Source organism: Danio rerio, chromosome 16, assembly GCF_052040795.2.
Source record: "Danio rerio strain M-AB ecotype USA chromosome 16, GRCz13ab, whole genome shotgun sequence".
NCBI classification, from domain to species: Eukaryota; Metazoa; Chordata; class Actinopteri; order Cypriniformes; family Danionidae; genus Danio; species Danio rerio.
The window spans coordinates 47,763,321-47,782,513 of NC_141036.1; the positions used below are offsets into that span (position 1 = coordinate 47,763,321).

General features: G+C 33.5%; 2 protein-coding genes across 14 annotated transcripts in view; one reads left to right on the plus strand and one right to left on the minus strand.

Moving 5' to 3' along the window:
* The window catches only part of caspa (caspase a), a 54,960-nt gene that overhangs the window by 29,484 nt on the left and 6,283 nt on the right, over positions 1 to 19,193 (minus strand). The window contains exons 3-8 of one of the 3 annotated variants that reach the window (XM_087286206.2): positions 12,199 to 12,299; positions 9,352 to 9,412; positions 9,091 to 9,125; positions 8,806 to 8,984; positions 6,646 to 6,701; positions 4,761 to 4,819 (exon numbers count right to left, since the gene is read on the minus strand). The gene's annotated coding sequence lies outside the window, so the exon portion shown is untranslated. The remainder of the gene's footprint in view (positions 1 to 4,760; positions 4,820 to 6,645; positions 6,702 to 8,805; positions 8,985 to 9,090; positions 9,126 to 9,351; positions 9,413 to 12,198; positions 12,300 to 19,193) is intronic. The other 2 variants (XM_087286205.2, XM_087286204.2) reach the window with 2 other exon arrangements.
* The window catches only part of fli1rs (Fli-1 proto-oncogene, ETS transcription factor-related sequence), a 30,792-nt gene that overhangs the window by 3,893 nt on the left and 7,706 nt on the right, over positions 1 to 19,193 (plus strand). For 8 of the 11 annotated variants that reach the window (XM_087285326.1, XM_087285327.1, XM_087285332.1 and 5 more), the window contains 2 exon segments: positions 8,813 to 9,018; positions 12,120 to 12,289. In XM_087285326.1, coding sequence (XP_087141452.1) covers positions 8,813 to 9,018; positions 12,120 to 12,289 — 376 coding nt within the window. 11 annotated transcript variants of the gene reach the window in all.

The following is a 19,193-nucleotide window of genomic DNA, read 5'->3' on the forward strand; positions in this document are numbered from 1 at the left end:
CCCAAAATAAATAAATAAATGCTCAGGGGTAGCTTACCTAATTGTGGTCTTTGCGTAAGGCATCCATCAGAATAAACAGCAAAATTAAGTCCAAGGCACTAAAAAAATGTGGAAAAAATATTATAAAGCCTTTATTGACATGGCTATTCTCTAAAAACAGAGGTGTTTTAAAGAATAGCCATGTCAATAAAAGCAAAATTTTTTTACACATTTTTCAAGTGCCTTGGACTTACTTTTGCTGTATATTTTAATACAAGTTGGACAACTACATATAACACTTTATAATTTTACAAGTATTTCTGACATCTAATGGTATAATCCATACATTTATGAATCCGAAATAGATAAAAAGTTTAAAACAAGGTGTATATATGGCTTAAAAATCAAAATAATCATGTGCATTTTAATAGACTGTCATTAAACATACATATTCATAAATAACAACAACTCTGAACTAGTGCATTCGCAATAGTTACATTGCAACATCTGCAATGTGGAGCTGGGATATGCGATATGCATAAGGTGGCGCTTCTTATAATAACGGATCAAACATGTTGCAAGTTGAAATTTATTTGCAGTTAAAACAATAAATACATCTTATAAGTTTTTTAAAATGCATTATTCCCCCTTCATTTACAAATATCATGATATATTGTGGATGGTTTTCTTATGATATATCGCTGATATCGTAATTATCGGTAGGAAAATATCATGATAATATCATATCTTATTCCCTGAATATCTGACTAATTATTTCACTTTTATCTTTGCTCCATCTTATTTATTCTTGCAATTTCTTTGATTCACTCCTCAACAAGATTATTCCAATCAAAGTTAATGATTTTACTCCAAATAGACCTATTCAAGTCATCTGTCGAAGTAGTATTCATATGCAAAAGTAAATCGCAGCAAAATAAAATATCGCAATGTCAGATTTTTCCAATGTCATGCAGCTCTAGTCATACCTCCTTAAAATAAAAATAATCATGTGCATAATTTAATAGATTTTCAATAGGCATACATATTTATAATTACACAATACTGAACCCCAAGAAGTGTGCTTAATGTGCTGAAAAAGTTAAATGTATGTGATAAAAGTTGGACAAAATTAAAACTATTTTTTATTTATTTGATTTTTTATTATTATTTTTAAGTATTTCTGACTTTTAATTACAGCCTGTACACATCTGGATCTAAAATTACTGATAAAAATGAACCTGAATGCATTCATTTAGAACAAATCATAATCATTTTGAGAATTATAAAACAAGACTACACTGCATAAAGTGCGTATTTAAGAGTATATGGGGTCAAACAGATAACCTGGGGCTTTTTTTTTTTTTTGCATGTCTGACTTCCGCAATTCACTGTGATTTTCACCCTAATACGTCAGCCCAACGACACCACACACTAACCAACAAGAATAATGCTAAAGGTCTTGCACGTAATGGTTAAAATATATGTTCACATCAGCGAAGAATCTAATATCACAATACCCCATTGTGATCATAAGCAAAGTGGCATTTTCATAAGCAGCTTTCATTACCAAAGACTGAAGTGTGCATCAGCAGCATCCCATTCAAAATGACACTAAAAGCCACGTTTACAAGTAGTAATCTAGTAAATCTCTCAGCAATGATCTCCACCCATTTGAGGGTGATTCTCTGTATGATTAGTTCGTGCAAAACCTCCATAACCTAAAAGCATGTATTAAAGCAAGTCTCAGTAGAAGTGTAGCTCCGCCACAAACTCTGTTGTGACAAAACGAGAATTTCTTTCACAAGACCAAATCGAGGTCTGTTGCAAGTGGCTTGAAAACACTGCATGCCTCACAGGCACCCAGCGACTGCAAGGACAGCACATCAATAGCATGACCGTGTTCATGTGCCTCTCTGTCTTGTTTTTTGATGTGTGCTGCACTTGATCTCACCAAGCTCGACTGTTTGCACACAGTTGAAGTTTGTCAATATATTGTTTCTAGGTAACTGGGAGATTTGAAACTCATTGAACAGGAAGTCAGTTGTGGCATTAGTGGCCAGGGTATAGAGTGTGTTTATGTTTATCAGTTGGAGAGAGAGAGAGAGAGAGAGAGAGAGAGAGAGAGCGAGAGAGAGAGCGAGAGAGAGAGAGAGAGAGAGAGAGAGAGAGAGAGAGAGAGATGTACTATGTTGTGCATGTGGTTGCGGTTTAAAAGGTGCAGGATAGTTGCAAAATAATTTTAGCTGTTTGCTGCAGAATCAAATACTAACTGCAGCATAGCAGGCTGTTGAAGTGAGCTGGTATTGTTTTAACGTTGCAAATTGAACTGAATTCATTAATTGTCCAACAACATTTGCAGAGCTGTAAAGTAACAAACTACAAATACTCAAAGTATTGTAATTGAGTAGTTTTTCTCAGGAATGTACTCAACTAGTTTACTTATTTTTCAAATTGTCAACTTTTTCTTATTCTAGTGTACATTTTTAGTGCAGTATTAGTACTTTTACACTTCAACCTGCAGTCACTACTTTATTTTGGTCTATGCGGATTAGAAAAATCATTCCTGCGATTCCGGTTCAATCAAATTGCACATACAAAGTAAATCGCCTCAAAATGAACAACCTCAAGACATGGAGCAAACTGTTTGGAAGCATTAAAAGTGTCCAAGAAGAAATCTTTACACGCAATGGCCGAGAGACTGTTTAGACTGAATCTTTTCTGTATAGATGCACTACAAAATGTTACATTTACACGCATGCATAAGCTGTTCACAGCGTAATACTCATCACTCACCACTCTTGAGTACTTTTTTAATAGGGGTACTTTTTACTCATACCTTGAGCAACATTTACAACAGATAATTTTACTCGCACCACATTTTTGGGCAAGTAATGGTACTATTTCAGTACTCTTTACATTTGTCTACTGCTGTTTGAATATGCTCAAGTAATTATTTTTGCTGCTTGTTCAAACCACTTATTAAAAATCAGTTAAATCAGTTTTTTTGGGGGACAACGTAATTGTTTTATGTTCACTCCACGTAAATTTGTATAAGCTATTAAGTTAACTTAATCGATTTGTGTTTGGAAAACATGAAGAATTTGCATAAAACCCGGCATTTTTTGCAGTGTACTAATCTGAACACATTTTAAAAAGTCAGCTCATTCAGGATTTTGCAAAATTTTTACAAATATTTTGTGGCCTAATACGACTGATTTTTGTGGCAACTTTCTTAAAAGACTGACATTAGTTGCTTTGATTCTTGTGTTTTGCTATGAAACACATACAAACCTTGTAAAACTTTTACTTTTTTACAAATCTCAAGAGCCATTGAAATCCTGGAGATGCTGAAAAATACATCTTCAATTAGTGTTTGACAATCCAAAAAAAGGCTGCACTATAATCACCACTCCTGTTGTTTACAAGTACAACATTTTTCCTTTAATAAGTAGTTAATAAGTACAACTGTTAGGGTTAGTGTAAGCTGACATGTATCTGTTAAGTTTTTATAGTCAGTTAAATGTTGAATGAGCAGTATCAGCTGATATCAAGCAGACAGTCTACTAATACTCAAATGAGAAGTAATTGGCATGCAGTTGCAATGCATCTTTTAGTCAAAGAAATGTGCAATAGGGACCATCAAAATAAAGTCTTATTAAACTTTTTATTACTCTAGAACTATAATTCAATAATTCACCATAAAAATGAAAATTACTCACTTGTTCCAAACCTATTTGTATTTTTTCTATTTACAATCTAATGCGCTTTAAGATGAGGCTTTGGATTGCAGTTTGTTGTACACTCTCAGAAATGTAGGTACATGAGCTGTCACCGGGGTGGTCCCTTTTCAAAAGGTACACATTTGTCCCTGAAGGGTCCATCTTGGTACCTCAAAAGTATATATTAGTACCTACAATTTTTAGAAGGAACACTTTTGTACTTTTTAGGTACTACTATGTACTCTTGAGGTATTAATATGGACCTTTTAGGTTCAAATTTGTACCTTTAGAAAAGGTACCCCAGTGACAGCTCATGTATCTTTATTTCTGAAAGTGTACATAAGACTGATTGACGCTTGACTTGGCACTGAAAATGGTTTGAGTTCAGCTTGGCCTTGTTTTGAGCTTGCTTTCACTTCTCTTCTCATCATATAAATGTCCCTGGTAGCGTGTGCTATTCACAGCTATTTCAATAAAGACATTTTACACAGCCTGCTCAAAAATCTTTATTTAAGATGCAATGGGGCAAAAGCTTAAATACCTAAAAGACTAAATACCTGTTGAGACCATTGCTGGAGACTCAACTAACAGATACGTCAGATTTGCTTTAGTGCCATCTTTGCATCATTTAGCATGATAGAATTCATTCAAATCAACAATTGTGACATTAGTTTTATAGTGCCTAACAGGCAAAAAAAAAGGCAAACTCATCCGGCAAATGTAGCACACAAGTGCTCCTGAAGTGGCTATTAGGTGTCTTTACGCAAACTGTTTAATGCAGCTTGGAGGTGGCATAAATGCATTTACACACTAGTGTTAACTGCCAGCTCTTAAGGGGGTAAGAGTAGGAATAAATTGGTCTGGCTTTTTATGACTTTACAAACAATTCTGAAACTTTAAGGCTTTTTGACTTTTTTTTTTTTTTTGTGAAGACTTTCAAAAATGCCATTTTAGTAGTCAAAAACAAACATCTCACAATTTCTTTGTACACAATTTCATTCAAATACGAATCACAATTGTGAATACTGATTGATTAAATTTAGAATCAGTCACCAAACTTACATTGGAAGATGTTGATGTTGGTTGGAGCAGTAAGAGTTTTCTTTTTGGGTAAACTTCACCTGAAATGTACATAATAACATTATTTTGCACACTGCGTATATTAACACAAACATTTCAAAAGGTTTTGGAGCAATGCCACAATGAACACTTTTTACCAAGGATTACATTTCTATAGGCATTCATGGTTCTGTAAATTACCTTTGGATTTGGATAAAATCAAAATCTTGATTGAGAATTTAACTCAATTACGATTAATAAACGATTGCTTTATTTAAATTTATTCATTTTTTGCCCTCATTGTTCACTGACAAGTTTTATATGCCGTCTAAAGGCATCTCTGCCGCAGCTTCCAATCATCGTCATTGCAAAGTAAGGCTCAAGATTGATTCCATCTTCCTACTTGACCAGAGATCAGATGTGGCTGCAAAGTGGCTGCATAAGTAGAAATTAGCCACAGCCTTTAACAGAACAGGGGTCACATGACACGTAGGGAAAGTAATAGGAAAAATCAGCCTGAAAAATTTTGATCGATTATAGCATGGGTGACCAGAATTTTTCTTATGAAGGGCCAAAAACCAAAATTTATTAAGGTTAGTGGGCCAACGGTAAATCTAGTTGTCATGGGTAATTTCCTTTATTTAAATTTATTTAATAATGTTTACAAATAACTAGAAAACATTGCTTTATATTAACTAAAACAGTGTAATTGTTTGTGTACACTTCATAATGAAATTATTACAATCTCGTTTATTATATGGAGTGAGTTACATTAGTTTTTGGCCTGATTTGCTCGCCGATGTCTTCTGCATATTCCTCTATTTGTCGAGTGACAGTATTTACGTTTTATAAACACTGATTGATTTACATTTAATTAAAACATTTCATTTCAGCTTGTTTCTTTATAGCTCAGCAATAAAACAAACAAAAAAAGGTTACTTCAAACTACAAATGACAAACTCTATTAAAGGCAACCCTCTTCATCATTCTTAGATGGGATGGTGGGCCAAAGCAAAGGTTACAATGGGTCAATTTTGGCTCGCTGGCCCTACTTTGGGCATCTCTGGATTATAGGTTGTGAATGTTGATTTTTAATTACTTATCAATTAATCGCCCAGCCCTAACCTCTTTCCATTCTATTAACTCTTCATTGTGGGAAAATGGTTATCAAAATTTTTATCTAATCACACTACATTCTTACAAACAAATGTTCCAAAGGATTGTGTTGTGAACAAACTATCAGTTAACAGCTCATAAAATTATGACATCTTTAACAGATCAATGTAAAAATATTAACTAAAGTGCTGTTAAAAATTATGGTTATTTAAAAGCATCAATGGTTCTATCCTTGAACCATTTCAATTGACAAAAGGTTCTTTATGATAGAAAAGATTTTTTCAAACATTAAATGTTCTTTAAATGAAGAAAAAATATTTTTGTTTTCAATAACTGATGGCAGAAAGTTGTTTTGGAGAACCAAATGTATCATTAAGAGTGAAAGTCATCCTCTAAGGGATCACTGGATAAATGATTTTGGAACCAAATCTTTTTAACCAATTGAAAAGTTCTAGAGCAGGAATGTCGAAACTCGTTCCAGGAGGGCCGGTGTCCTGCATATTGTAGTTCCAACCCTATTTAGACACCTGAGCCAGCTAATTATGCTTCTTCTAGGTATACTAGAAACTCCCAGGCAGGTGTGTTGAAGAAAGTTGGAGCTAAACTATGCAGGACACCATCCCTCCAGGACAGAGTTTGGACACATGTATACGAGTGCATGGAACCATGCATAACGAAATCTTTTTAAACATGTCAAATTCAAGCAGTGTATCTAAGCAGGTTTTTGGTAAACAATAGTATCACAATCACTTCAATCAGTTACCAAACTTACAATGGAAGAGGCTTGGTTGGAGCAGTAAGAGAGCTTTCTTTTCTGGTAAACTTCACCTGAAATTTACATGATAAAATGATTTTGCACACCATGTATGGTAAATTACACATAAACATTCCAAAAGGTTTTGCAGCAACGCCACAATAAACACTTTCTTAATATGAACTAATGTTATATAGGCATTCATGTGTCCATTAATAAGCTTTTACATCTCTTTCCATTCTATTAACCTTATTAATTATGGAAAAATGGTTATCAGGATTTTTGGATCACACATCACAATACACTCCTACAAACAAATGCTCCAAAGGATTTTGCTGTAATGCAGTAGAACAAACTATCAGTTAACAACTTGTAAAATGATGGGTATTTAAAAGCATCTATAAAGTTGTTTTGGAGAACCAAATGTATTATTAGGAGTGAAAGTCATCATCAAAGGCAAAGATGCTCGTAAGTAGGGCCTTTAGTTTTTTGTTTTATTGCTCAGCTAAAAAAAAAAAAAAAAACTGAAATAAAATATTTTAATTAAATGTAAATCAATCAGAGTTTGTAAAATGTAAATACCGTCACTCAACATATAGAGAACTATGCAGATAGTTCAAACATTGGTGAGCAAATCAGGGCAAAAACTAATGCAACTCCATAATGTTATAAAGAAGATTGTTTTTCTTGTACTGTAATAAGTTCATTATAAAATGTAAAGAAACAATTATACTGCATTAGTTGATATAAAGCAATGTTTTCTAGTTATTTTTAAACATTATTAAATAAATTTGGAAATTACCAATGGTAACTATAATTTACCTGTGGCCTACTAGCCTCAAAGTTTGGTTTCGGCCCTTCATAAGAAAAAGTTTGGGCACCCCTGATCTAAGCCATCACTGCATAAAGTATTTTGGAACAAGACCCTTAAAAGCAATAGTAAGGTTCTAGAGACGTTAACGGTTCTTAATGAATCTACAAATATATTTTTAAATATAGTGCATACATGAAACATTTTTAAACATGCAAGGTTCAAGCCAGTATATCTAAGCAGGTTTATAGGTAAACAATAGCATCACAATCACTTCAATCAATCTGAACACTGAAGCAGATTCTTGCAGAACTGCAGGTCAGGTGAAGCAAAAGCTCCAAAATGCTGCCTCCTCCCTGCTCGGTGACCCTCAACCTCAAAGCACTCAGAACAAAAATGTTTTTCAGCTTTAAATGACCCACATTTCTACCACTCCTCTGTTTCCTATCTCATGCCCCATGCCAAAAGGTTTCTCTGCACATGGGGGCCAGATTTCCTGTGAGCCACCGAAAAAGCTCAGCGCTGACGTATTTCAGCTCTAAAGACAATACTAAAGCCCTCTAAACAAGCTCCCTCAATTCATCTATAACACAAACATTTATTCACACACAAACACTTACATACATTTGAATGTTTAAAACCTCTTTTTGAAGTTTCGAAGGGACACACCTACACGAGCGAGCAGACTACTAACTTTAAACACAGGAAGAAAAAAAAAGAGCATGTCGCAATTTCTAACTTGACTCATAACTAATTCGACTCGTGCCCAGTCATATCTACCTGGAAGTCAAAATAATAAAAAAAACGCCCTGAACTTTTCCGATAAACTGTTATTTTCTCGTGTCAAGGTTGTTCTGTACCTGAACAAAGTAATTTCAGTGTAATGTATTTCTTTTAATGGGGAATTTCTATTATTCTAGAACTTTTTCTCATACAGATAAAGCTTAGTTAACACACAACAAAATTTAAATTTTACTCATCATTTGTTTGGATTTCTTTCTTCTGTTAAACATAAAAGAAGATATTTTGAAGAATGTTGCAAACCTGACTTCCATAGTATTTGTTTTAGGATATGGTTTTCAGCTATCTTTAATATATCTTCTTTTGTGTTCAACAAAAACTCAAAGAAAGATGTAAAGGGTGAGCAAATGACAGAATGTTCATATTTGAGTGAACTATCCCTTTAAATTTGTTCCCAAATTCAATTAATCAGTCACTGATTAGAAGGTCAGCACAGCGATAGCAGCGGAAACCCGTAACATCCGTGTTCTGGAATCACTGACCAAATGATTGACTATCATTTATGATTTGTTAGTTGCCTAGATCAAGTGTTTTTTATTTCTATAAGCAGTATGTGTGTTGCCTACATCACAGGAAGCTCTATCGGTGGTGAGTGAAGACCAGTCCATATTCGAGTCACCCTTCAGTGGTCCCCAGGCCATGCACATGAAGGCGGAGATCGGCTCGCCTGCGGTGTTCAGACAGGCTTCAGAAGAGAGCATCGAACCCACTGAACCAGACTGGAGCGGATCGGCAGCACAAAACTCTGCCAAAAGAGCAGAACACATCAACGGGACCAGGTGGGGCAACAAATGCTGATGCAATGATCTGAATCTGCCTTTATTTTTTATATGTTGGCATTATTTACTCACCTTCATCACTCCAAATCCATATGCCTGTCTCGTTTCTGTGTAACAAAAAAGTAGTAGTTTAACAGAATGTCCAAGTTGCTCTTTTCCACACAATAGCTGTGAACTATTGCATAAAAATGACATTGCAAGAATAAAAAAGGCATTTTAGTAGCTCAAGTAAAAAGTAATGTCTCAGAATTTCATTGTTCTCCATGAGATTCAAATTCAAGCTGCAATTGTGCACACTGTATGATTAAATTCAGAATCGGCCACCAAACTTGCATTGGAAAAAGCTGATGTTGGTTGGAGCAGTAATAAAACTTTATTTCCTGGTAAACTCCACCTAAAATTTGAATAATAAAATGCAATAATTTTGTATACTGCATTTATTTTATTATGCATATGCATTTTTGTTTTATTGCTGTCATGTTTCTGTGTAAAAAAAATAAAAAAGTAGTTTAATAGAATGTCCAAGAAGCTCCTTTCCAAACAATAGCTGCATTTCCAAGTTATCAAAAATAAGATATTGCATCAAACACTAGCGAATAATGTGCCGTTTCCATTTCTAGAGAAATAAAGTGTCTCCTGGCTGTCTTACTTCTTTGTAAAAAAAAAAAATAGTTTAATAGAATGTCCAAGCTGCTCTTTTCCCACACAATAGACCTGATGTAAAGTTGTGAAATTTATGCACAAAAATAAACTTTCAAGCATTAAAAATTTAAGCATTTTAGCTGTTCAAGTAAAAACTAATGAGCAAGAATAGAATTGTACTCCATGAGATTCAAATTCCAGCTACAGTTGTGCGCAATGTATCATTAAATTCAGAATTAGCCACCAAACTTACATTGGAAGAATATGGTGTTGGTTGAAGCAGTAATAAAACTTTCTTCCCTGGTGAAGTTTACCTGAAATTTGAATATTATGCAATTATTTTGTATACTGCATACATTTTATTATGCATAAGCATTCAAAAAGAGTTTTTTTTTTTTCCGGATGTCTTATTTCTGTAAAAAAAAAGTGGTAGTTTAATAGAATGTCCAAGCTGCTCCTTTCCACACAATAGCTGCGGTTACAAGTTATTAAAAATAAGATATTGCATTAAACACTAGCAAATAAAGTGTTGTTTCCATTTCATGAGTTCTAGAGAATTAAAAAGTGCCTTCCTGGGAAACTAGTGTGATATATAAATAACAAAAACGAATGTTTATGCCAGCAGGGAAAGCACTGTTTCTCTTTTTTTCCTCAATGTCTCAGGATGACAAACAATACACAATAACACATGCTGACATGTTATCTTGGAGACAGATGCCTAATATTTGAAAAAACAATTACATGAGACAATTCTAGGTGATTATACAAACTCGTTTTTGTGAGGATGAACGTCCATGCGGGTATGTGCAGATTTAATAAAACAACATTTCAGGTGTGTGAGATGAGAATCGCTGCTGTTTAGTCTAAGTTATCCAAACACAAAACGTTTTTTGTGTGCATCAATTAATTTTTATGATAATTGTTTTTTTTTTCTGCTGCAGTTAATGTATAAACAGTCAAGCCAGAGATTATTCGCATTTAAAGCGACATGTATACTTTTGGATTCGACTAAAGTTATTCAGTTTTTTATGCTATAAAATAAGACCAAATTCGTAGTCTTAGTTTTTTAATAGATAAATCAGTGCCATTCAGCATTACTGGGGTCAAACCTTTTTTGGAAAGGTTTGCATTTTTAAGACAAACTCATTCATTACACACAACATTTATATTGTGCTACTTTTTATATATTGGTGTTTACATTCAGCACTTCTTGCAATATCAGCAGTAATTATTATTCAGTATATTTGCTGTTTGAGTAACCAAAACCGGAACTGCAAAGGCATCCCCCTTATTTGCGCATGGAAGTTGAGAGCAGCAGCTAATTTGCATTTAAAGAGATACGAATATATTTGCATAAAAAGGGGCATTTACAGCAAGGTAAATTAATAACCGGCAAAGCAAACAACAAGGCAAAAAAATGTATAAATGTATATATAGTGAAACCATAAGTGAAACCAGTGCCATTCAGCATTACATTAAACCTTGTTTGGAAACATTCCGGTGTTGTGCTGAGAAATACACACCTGCCGTAAAATGCATAAATTAATAATAGGGTTATGACAACTAATGACAGAGACTGAAGTAAGCTCCATGAATAAAACCCTTCCCTTACTGGAGACATATATTCAAACAAGTAGATTTAATTTAAATACAATATCGATGAGATTAAGTGAAGTGAATTGTTTAAAGTGTGGTTTAGTTGAAAACAACAACATGTTTTCCTTTTGTTTAAAACCCACCAAAAGCTTAATTTTAGAAACAGGCTCATCAGATCAGTCTATACTTCAGTCAATATTTTTATTTTACTTTTATTTGTAAACCTAATGCATTTTAAATTGCGTATCACATCTTGTTCTTGCTTTATCCATCAAAATTATAATCATATGTTTTAATCAATTATGATTTTTTTAAAATGCAGACTGAGAATGCTAGTGAAAGTCTATGAAGGGGTGCATTTCTTGGCACAAAACCTGTAATTTCAAGGCAAATTCATTTTACATTGAGAGAATGGAACAACATTTACAGTATATTGAGCTCCTTTTCATATACTGGTGCTTCCATTCAGCATTTTTTATGCAATATCTGCAATAATATGCACAAATTATTATGCAGTATATTTGCTGAGTAACCAAAGAAGGAACTAGACATGGACGTTGGAAGCAGCAGATAATTTGCATTTAAAGAGACACAAATATTTGCATAACAAAAGAGCATTTACAGCAAGGTAAAAAAATGATCTGACATATATTTAAAACTAAAATATTACACATTTGTTTCAAAAGTTTGTTTCACATTTGTTTTTAAAAGTTTCCAAAAATACTTAGTAAAATACATGTTTTTAAAGTGAAACCAGTGCCATCAGCATTCAGCATCAAACCACTTCTGAATATTAATTACTGTCAGAGAATGGAGATCCAACAACATTTATACTGAACTCTTCTTCATACTTTCTGCCGCAGCCGTGAGTCCCCAGTGGACTGTAGTGTGACTAAAAGGACTCGACACATGAGTAACAGTGATGGAGGACAGTTGTCTTACCAGGCCTCGTACCCAGAGCCCCGCAGCAGCCCACAGACGGCCACACCACCCAGCAGCACCACAGAGGAGAAGAGGGTCATCGTACCAGCCGGTGAGAATGCCTATTAGAGTAATTAGTCCTAATAAACAAGGGTTTCACTGCAGTTGATCTCAATGTCAATTTTACTTATAACACTATTAAACACAACCAATGTGACAACTAAGATATAAGATTATAGCTAAAACAAACAATTCTCACTGATAAAATGCCAAAATTAAAAAGGTGTTTTCAACCTAGATTTAAAAACAGACACAGAGTGTATAGATCTAATACAGAGGAGCAGAGCATTCCACAATCTAGGACTAGCTACTGTAAAAGCCCTGCGTTTCAGCTTCAATTTAAGGATGCATAATAAACCCTGGTTTGATGACTGAAGAGACCAACCAGGCTGATGTTCAGTTAACAGGTCTGACAGGTAAGGAGGAGCCAGGTCATTTAGTGATTAAAAAAAAAAACACAAGAAAATAATTTTTAAAAGTGACACAATAGTGGACAGGCAACCAGTGCAAAGAGAGTAAGACTGGTGTGATGTGGTCATGTTTTTGGTACTCGTTAAAAGCCTTGCAGCAGCATTTTGAACTAACAGTAAATGGGATAAAGCTGTCTGACTAATCCCAAAATATAGCGAGTGTCAGTAAGTGAGTTGTTTAAGAAATATTCTTTTAAAATCTATGTTAAAAAGATAAATGAACACTTATCTGGCAGGTAAACAATAATTTAAATTTATTTATTTAAATATATTTAAAAGTGACAAAGACATTTAGAATGTAACAAAATATTTTTTTTTGTATAATCTATAATAAAGTTTTAATTATGTTACATTTTATTTTAGGTAATTCTCACTATTAACATTAATAAACTACTAATTTGATGCTTATTAAGGAGTTATTTATTTTTTATTGATTAATGGATTATTATTATTTAGTTAGTTAGTTTAGATGGGAATAGGGATGTAGAATAAGATCACGCATATGTACACAGCAAATTTCTGGAGTTGAAAAATTGGGAGTTAGGCAAAAAAGTGTGAAAGAGTTAAATTTTTGGAGTTTATTTTTAAACTTTAACACAATTTTGTGTTATGGGATACTCCTTGCTGTGTTGTATTTTGGAGTACATTCGCTGGTGTTCAGGAACGTGCTTTAACTTCTTACTGGAGTTAAATTTTTAGAAAGTCCGCCATTACACAACTCTGCCGAGCAGCACATGAGAACTGGAGTTATGTTCTTCTTTGTGAGGTAGGTAAAAGTGCATTGTTATACAATTCTAAAAGCTTTTTCTAAATGTTGGATATTTTGTGACAGAAATGTGTTCTGCTGTAGCTGTTTCATTTTGTACTGTGAGGCTAGTGACTGCATGTGGCTATTTTAGCATTTACAGTAGCATGTTAGCTTTTCCAATGTGTCTGTTTTGTGCAGTATTTTTAAAAATGTTGTGGATGTGAACAAGCTAACACTAGCTAATAATTTTTTTCTTTCCCTGTGTTTTTCTGAAAATGTGTGTTCTGCAGCAAAAAGAAGCGGTACTTGATCAGATGGAGAATCCTGCTGTTCACTTTTCAAATAGGCTAACTTACACAATGAGGTAACGTCTATATCTTTTATCCAGCAATACAGCTTTATGTCTGTAAGATTTAATATGTGTAATATTGCTTATGAAATGTTTTGGATTGTATCATGCTTTAGTCGAGACCGTGAGAGTATGCTGTTTTCAGCTATATTTACATTACATTTTCAATCACAATAACATTTGTTGTTAAATAACATTTATCTCTTTTATTTCAGGCCACAATGCTGATAAAAGTGACTGTTCTGCAGCAAGGGGTTGTTGAAATGCCCTCCTCCCCAAGTCTGACAGACATTGCCTGTGTCAAGCAGTTTAAGCAGCAGTGATTCTGGATCTCAAATTATTCAACCTTTAATGGGCAGTGTCCAAAAAAATGTAAGTTTGTTACTTCCAAATAAATAGATCTTATACTTTAAATATTACAAAATAACTTTAGAAAATGAATGCATTTTAAAGTATTAAATAGTATATACACAGTTATTAGATTAGGTTTTTTTGTGTTAAAATTTTTTTCTAATTTTGGTTATCTTTCTAAATATTTTTTTTTCTTCGTTTCAGAATATCGAGCAAATTCTAACTTCAAAGCCAGCAGAGTTGACTGTGATTTAAGGAATACGATGAGCTATTTATTGCTGTTTTTTTATTCCAACGAAGTTAATTTTATATAATGTGATGTGTTAATTGTCTTATGCAATTTTATTAAGCCATTGGTTTTAGTTGGTTTTAGTTAGTAACATTGTAAATGTTTTGCTGTTGATGGAATTTCTAAATGTAATGTGTGATTTTGCATAAATAAAAGTAGTAAGTAAAGAGTATTGCATCAGTTCATTCATTTTTATAAAAATATATATTTTTTTTTTAAAGTACGCTTTAACTCTAAGAAGTGTTACATTTTAACATTGGTAAGGAGTTCATATTATACCCAAATGTAAAAGTACTCTCTATAGGATTACAATTTTAACTCCAGAAAGTGTTAAAATTTAACTAAAAAAAAGGTGTTAAAATTCTACTCCAAAAGCAGAGTGATTTTAACTCTGCAGGGGAGTACATTTGATGGTCACGCATGTACACTCAGATTGAGTTGATTTTAACTCTCAGGGAGTATATTCCAAAGACCAGAATTTGCTGTGTACTTTATAAAAAAATATTAAACAGCCAATATCCTAATAATGGTTCATTAATAAGCCACTAGTTAAAGTTGAGAATTGGTACTTAAACTAAAGCATTACAAACAACAAACAAAAACAAACTAGGTTTTCCTCACAAACATTAGCAGCAAATCTGTTTTTTTAACATTGTAATATAGTTTCTAGAGCATGATATCAGCCTATTAAAGGAGATATTTTTAATAAAGAAATCAACTTAATCAAACCAACAGAAATCCATTATTTAAGTGCTGTAGTGATAAAATTACTTGATAAATACTTTTTCCACATTTTCACATTACAGCCTTATTCCAAAATGAATTCAATTAATTTATTTCCTCAAAATTCTACACACAAAACCCCATAATGACAATGTGAAAAAAAGATTCTATGAAATTGTTGCAAATTTATCCAAAATAAAAAAAAGCTGAAAAATCACATGTACATAAGTATTCACAGCCTTTGCCGTCAAGCTCTAAACTGAGCTCAGGCACATTCTGTTTCCACTGATCATTTTTGAGATGTTTCAGCAGCTTGATTGGAGTTCACCTGTGGTAAATTCAGTTGATCGGACATTATTTGAAAGGCATACACCTGTCTATATAAGGTCCCAGGGTTGAGAGCGCATGTCAAAGCACAAACCAAGCATGAAGGCAAAGGGGTTGTCTGTAGACCTTCGAGACAGGATTGTCTCAATGCACAAAGCTGGGGAAGGTTACAGAAAAATTTCTGCTGCTCTTAAAGTTCCAATGAGCACAGTGACCTCCATCATCCGTAAGTGGAAGATGTTTGAAACCACCAGGACTCTTCCTAGAGCCGGCCGGCCATCTAAGCTGAGTGATCAGGGGAGAAGAGCCTTAGTCAGAGAGGTGATCAATAACCCATTGGTTACTCTGTCTGAGCTCCAGCGTACTTGTGTGGAGAGAGGAGAACCTTACAGAAGGACAACCATCTGTACAGCAATCCACCAATCAGGCCTGTAAGGTAGAGTGGCCAGACGAAAGCCACTCCCCACTTGAAATTTGTCAAAAGGCATCTGAAGGACTATCAGACCATAAAAAACAAAACTCTCTGGTCTGATGAGACTAAAATTTAACTCTTTGGAGTGAATGCCAGGCGTTACGTTTGGAGAAAACCAGGCACCGCTCATCACCAGGCTAATACCATCCTTACAGTGAAGCATGATAGGGCAGCATCATGCTGTGAGGATGTTTTTCAGCAGCAGGACCTGGAAGACTAGTCAGTATGGAGGGAAAGATGAATGCAACAATGTACAGAGACATCTTGAATGAAGACCTGCTTCAGAGTGCTCTTGACCTCAGACTGGGGTGACGGTTCATCTTCCAACAGGACAATGACCCAAAGCACACCGCAAAATATCAATGGAGTGGCTTCACAACAACCCTGTGAATGTCCTTAAGTGGCCCAGCGAGAGCCCAGACCTAAATCCTATTGAACATCTCTGGAGAGATCTGAAAATGGCTGTACATCGTCGCTTCCCATTCAACCTGATAGAGCTTCAGAGATGTACCAAGCTTGTGGCATCATTTTTAAAAAGACTTGAGGCTGTAATTGCTGCCAAAGGTGCATCAAAAAAGTATTGAGCAAAGGCTGTGAATACTTCTGTACATGTTATTTTTCAGCTTTTTTATTTTTAATAAATTTGCAACACTTTTCACTTTGTCATTATGGGCCATTGCATGTAGAATTTTGAGGAAATAAATGAATTGAATCCATTTTGGAATAAAGCTGTAACAATAAACGTGGGAAAAAGTGAAGCGCTATAAATACTTACCGGATCCACTGTATATTTAAACATTACACATACATACATACAAATTGGGCATGGGTTTGAGTTAAATGTAAATATTGTAAACATATGGGTAACACTTTACAATAAGTTTCATTAGTTAATGCATTTACTAACATGAACTAATCATGAACAACACTTGTACATCATTTATTAATCATAATTGAACATTTACTAATGCATTATTAACATCCAAACTCATGCTTGTTAACATTAGTTAATGCACCGTGAGTTAACATGAACTCACAATGAACAACTGTATTTTCATTAACTAATGTTAACTAACATGAACAAATACTGTAGTAAATGTATTGTTCATTGTTTGTCCATGTTAGTAAATGCATTAAGTAACATTAACTAATGAACCTTATTGTAAAGTGTGACCAATATATCTAATATTATGTTTATAAGATCTAAGAAAGTATTTGACATGACACATATTTGAATTTATTGCGACATCAATATTTGATGGAATAACCTTAACTCTTCTCAAGTTAAAAGTCTAAACTCTTCTTATTAGTTTTTATTTTATATTTTTAAACACACATACTAAAAACTCAAGCACATGAAAATAATAATAAATGCTTTACTACTAGTATTACAGAATAAGATATAGCTGACGTAGCTAAAGGTAAAGCTATGTTTATTTAAAAGGGAAGCATCTGACTGAATATATTTAGTGTGCAGTTGACTCATTTCTAACAGCCAGAGGATGTATAGATGTCTAAACAAAGATATGTGGTAATTATACAATGACCGCAGGAACTTGCATCACTACAAATTTGTACTTTGTGGGAAAAAGGCAGGTTTGTGAAAGAATGACAAACACGCTTATGCTTTTCCTACTCGCAGATTCCAGAAACCCAGCAGACTAAACTACATTTGATTGTGCGCAGATTCCAGAAGAGATAATCATTCATTACTCACAAACCAATTAGGATGTGCGTTAAGGGAGGCGTTTTGAAGGTCGTCGTAACTTTAAGAGCAGAGTGGTGGAGTCGCCCAGAGCATTGTGCGACAGTGAGTGTATGGGATTCCTCCTTATGAGTCACCCAGACCAAACAATTATAAATGACCATAATACTCGGATATGACGTCATATTTCAAGGACAAATAAGAGCGTGTAAAAGTGCTTGTAAAAGAGGCGCTATAACAGTGAATAATAAAGCAAGATATCCGCTAGCATTCCCATTCATTTCAATGACAGCTGCTTTGCTGTTGTGCTGTGACATCAAAATAAAGAAAATATTATGGAATAAATCACTTTATTAATAAAACTATTTTTAAAATATAATAATTATTATTATCCTTATTATCAATAATAATAATAATATTAATTAATAATAAACAACAAAATGGAAACTATTATAAATACATTTCTAATGTTTAAGAGCTGTAAATAATAATAATAATAAATTATATAAACTATGGATCTATCTGACTTTGAATACAATTATTTTTGTACAGTTAATTATAATAATTTTTTATTTTAGTAGTATTAACAACATTAATAACAACAATACTACGAGAAACATTAAGACATTTCTAATTCAAGAGCCCTTAAAATAAACAATGATTCAATAAAAATGAAATAAACATGAAATATGAATATTTTTTTATATTTTATTTAATAAATAAACATATATATATATATATATATATATATATATATATATATATATATATATATATATATATATATATATATATATATATCCGCCGCAGCGGATTGAGCCGCCAACTTATCCAGCACATTTTTAGGCAGCGGATGCCCTTCCAGCTGCAACACATCCCTGGGTAACATCCACACACACATTCACACACATACTCATACACTACGGACAATTTAGCCTGTTCATCTGTACCACATGTCTTGGACTGTGGGGGAAACCGGAGCACCCGGAGGAAACCCACGCGAATGCAGGGAGAACATGCAAACTATTATTAATATTAATTATTATTGAATCAATCATAAGTATAGAAAATATGAATCTATCAGACTTTATGAATACATGAACAGCAATAATAAGACAAACATTAATAATAGATTTTGAATTTAAGAGCCATTAAAATAAAATAAAAATCAATCAATAATAGTTAACTGAATTATGAAATAATCTATTTCTTTAATAATGTTTTTATTTTTAAAGCTGTTAACAACAACAGGAAAACTAATACACTACAAATTTTAATGAGCTCTTATAATTCAAAATAAATCAATAATTAAATGAAATATGAATCTATCCTTAAAAATATTTTTTAAGTTAATACTACTATTACTACGACTATAGTACCACTACTAAGAATAATGAACTCAAAAACATTTTAAATACATTTTAAAATGTTTTGAAACCAAATGATGTTGTAAAACCAACCAACAAGAGCTAACATGCTAACCAGCCAAACCACAACACTTTAGCTACTATAGTATAAAAAC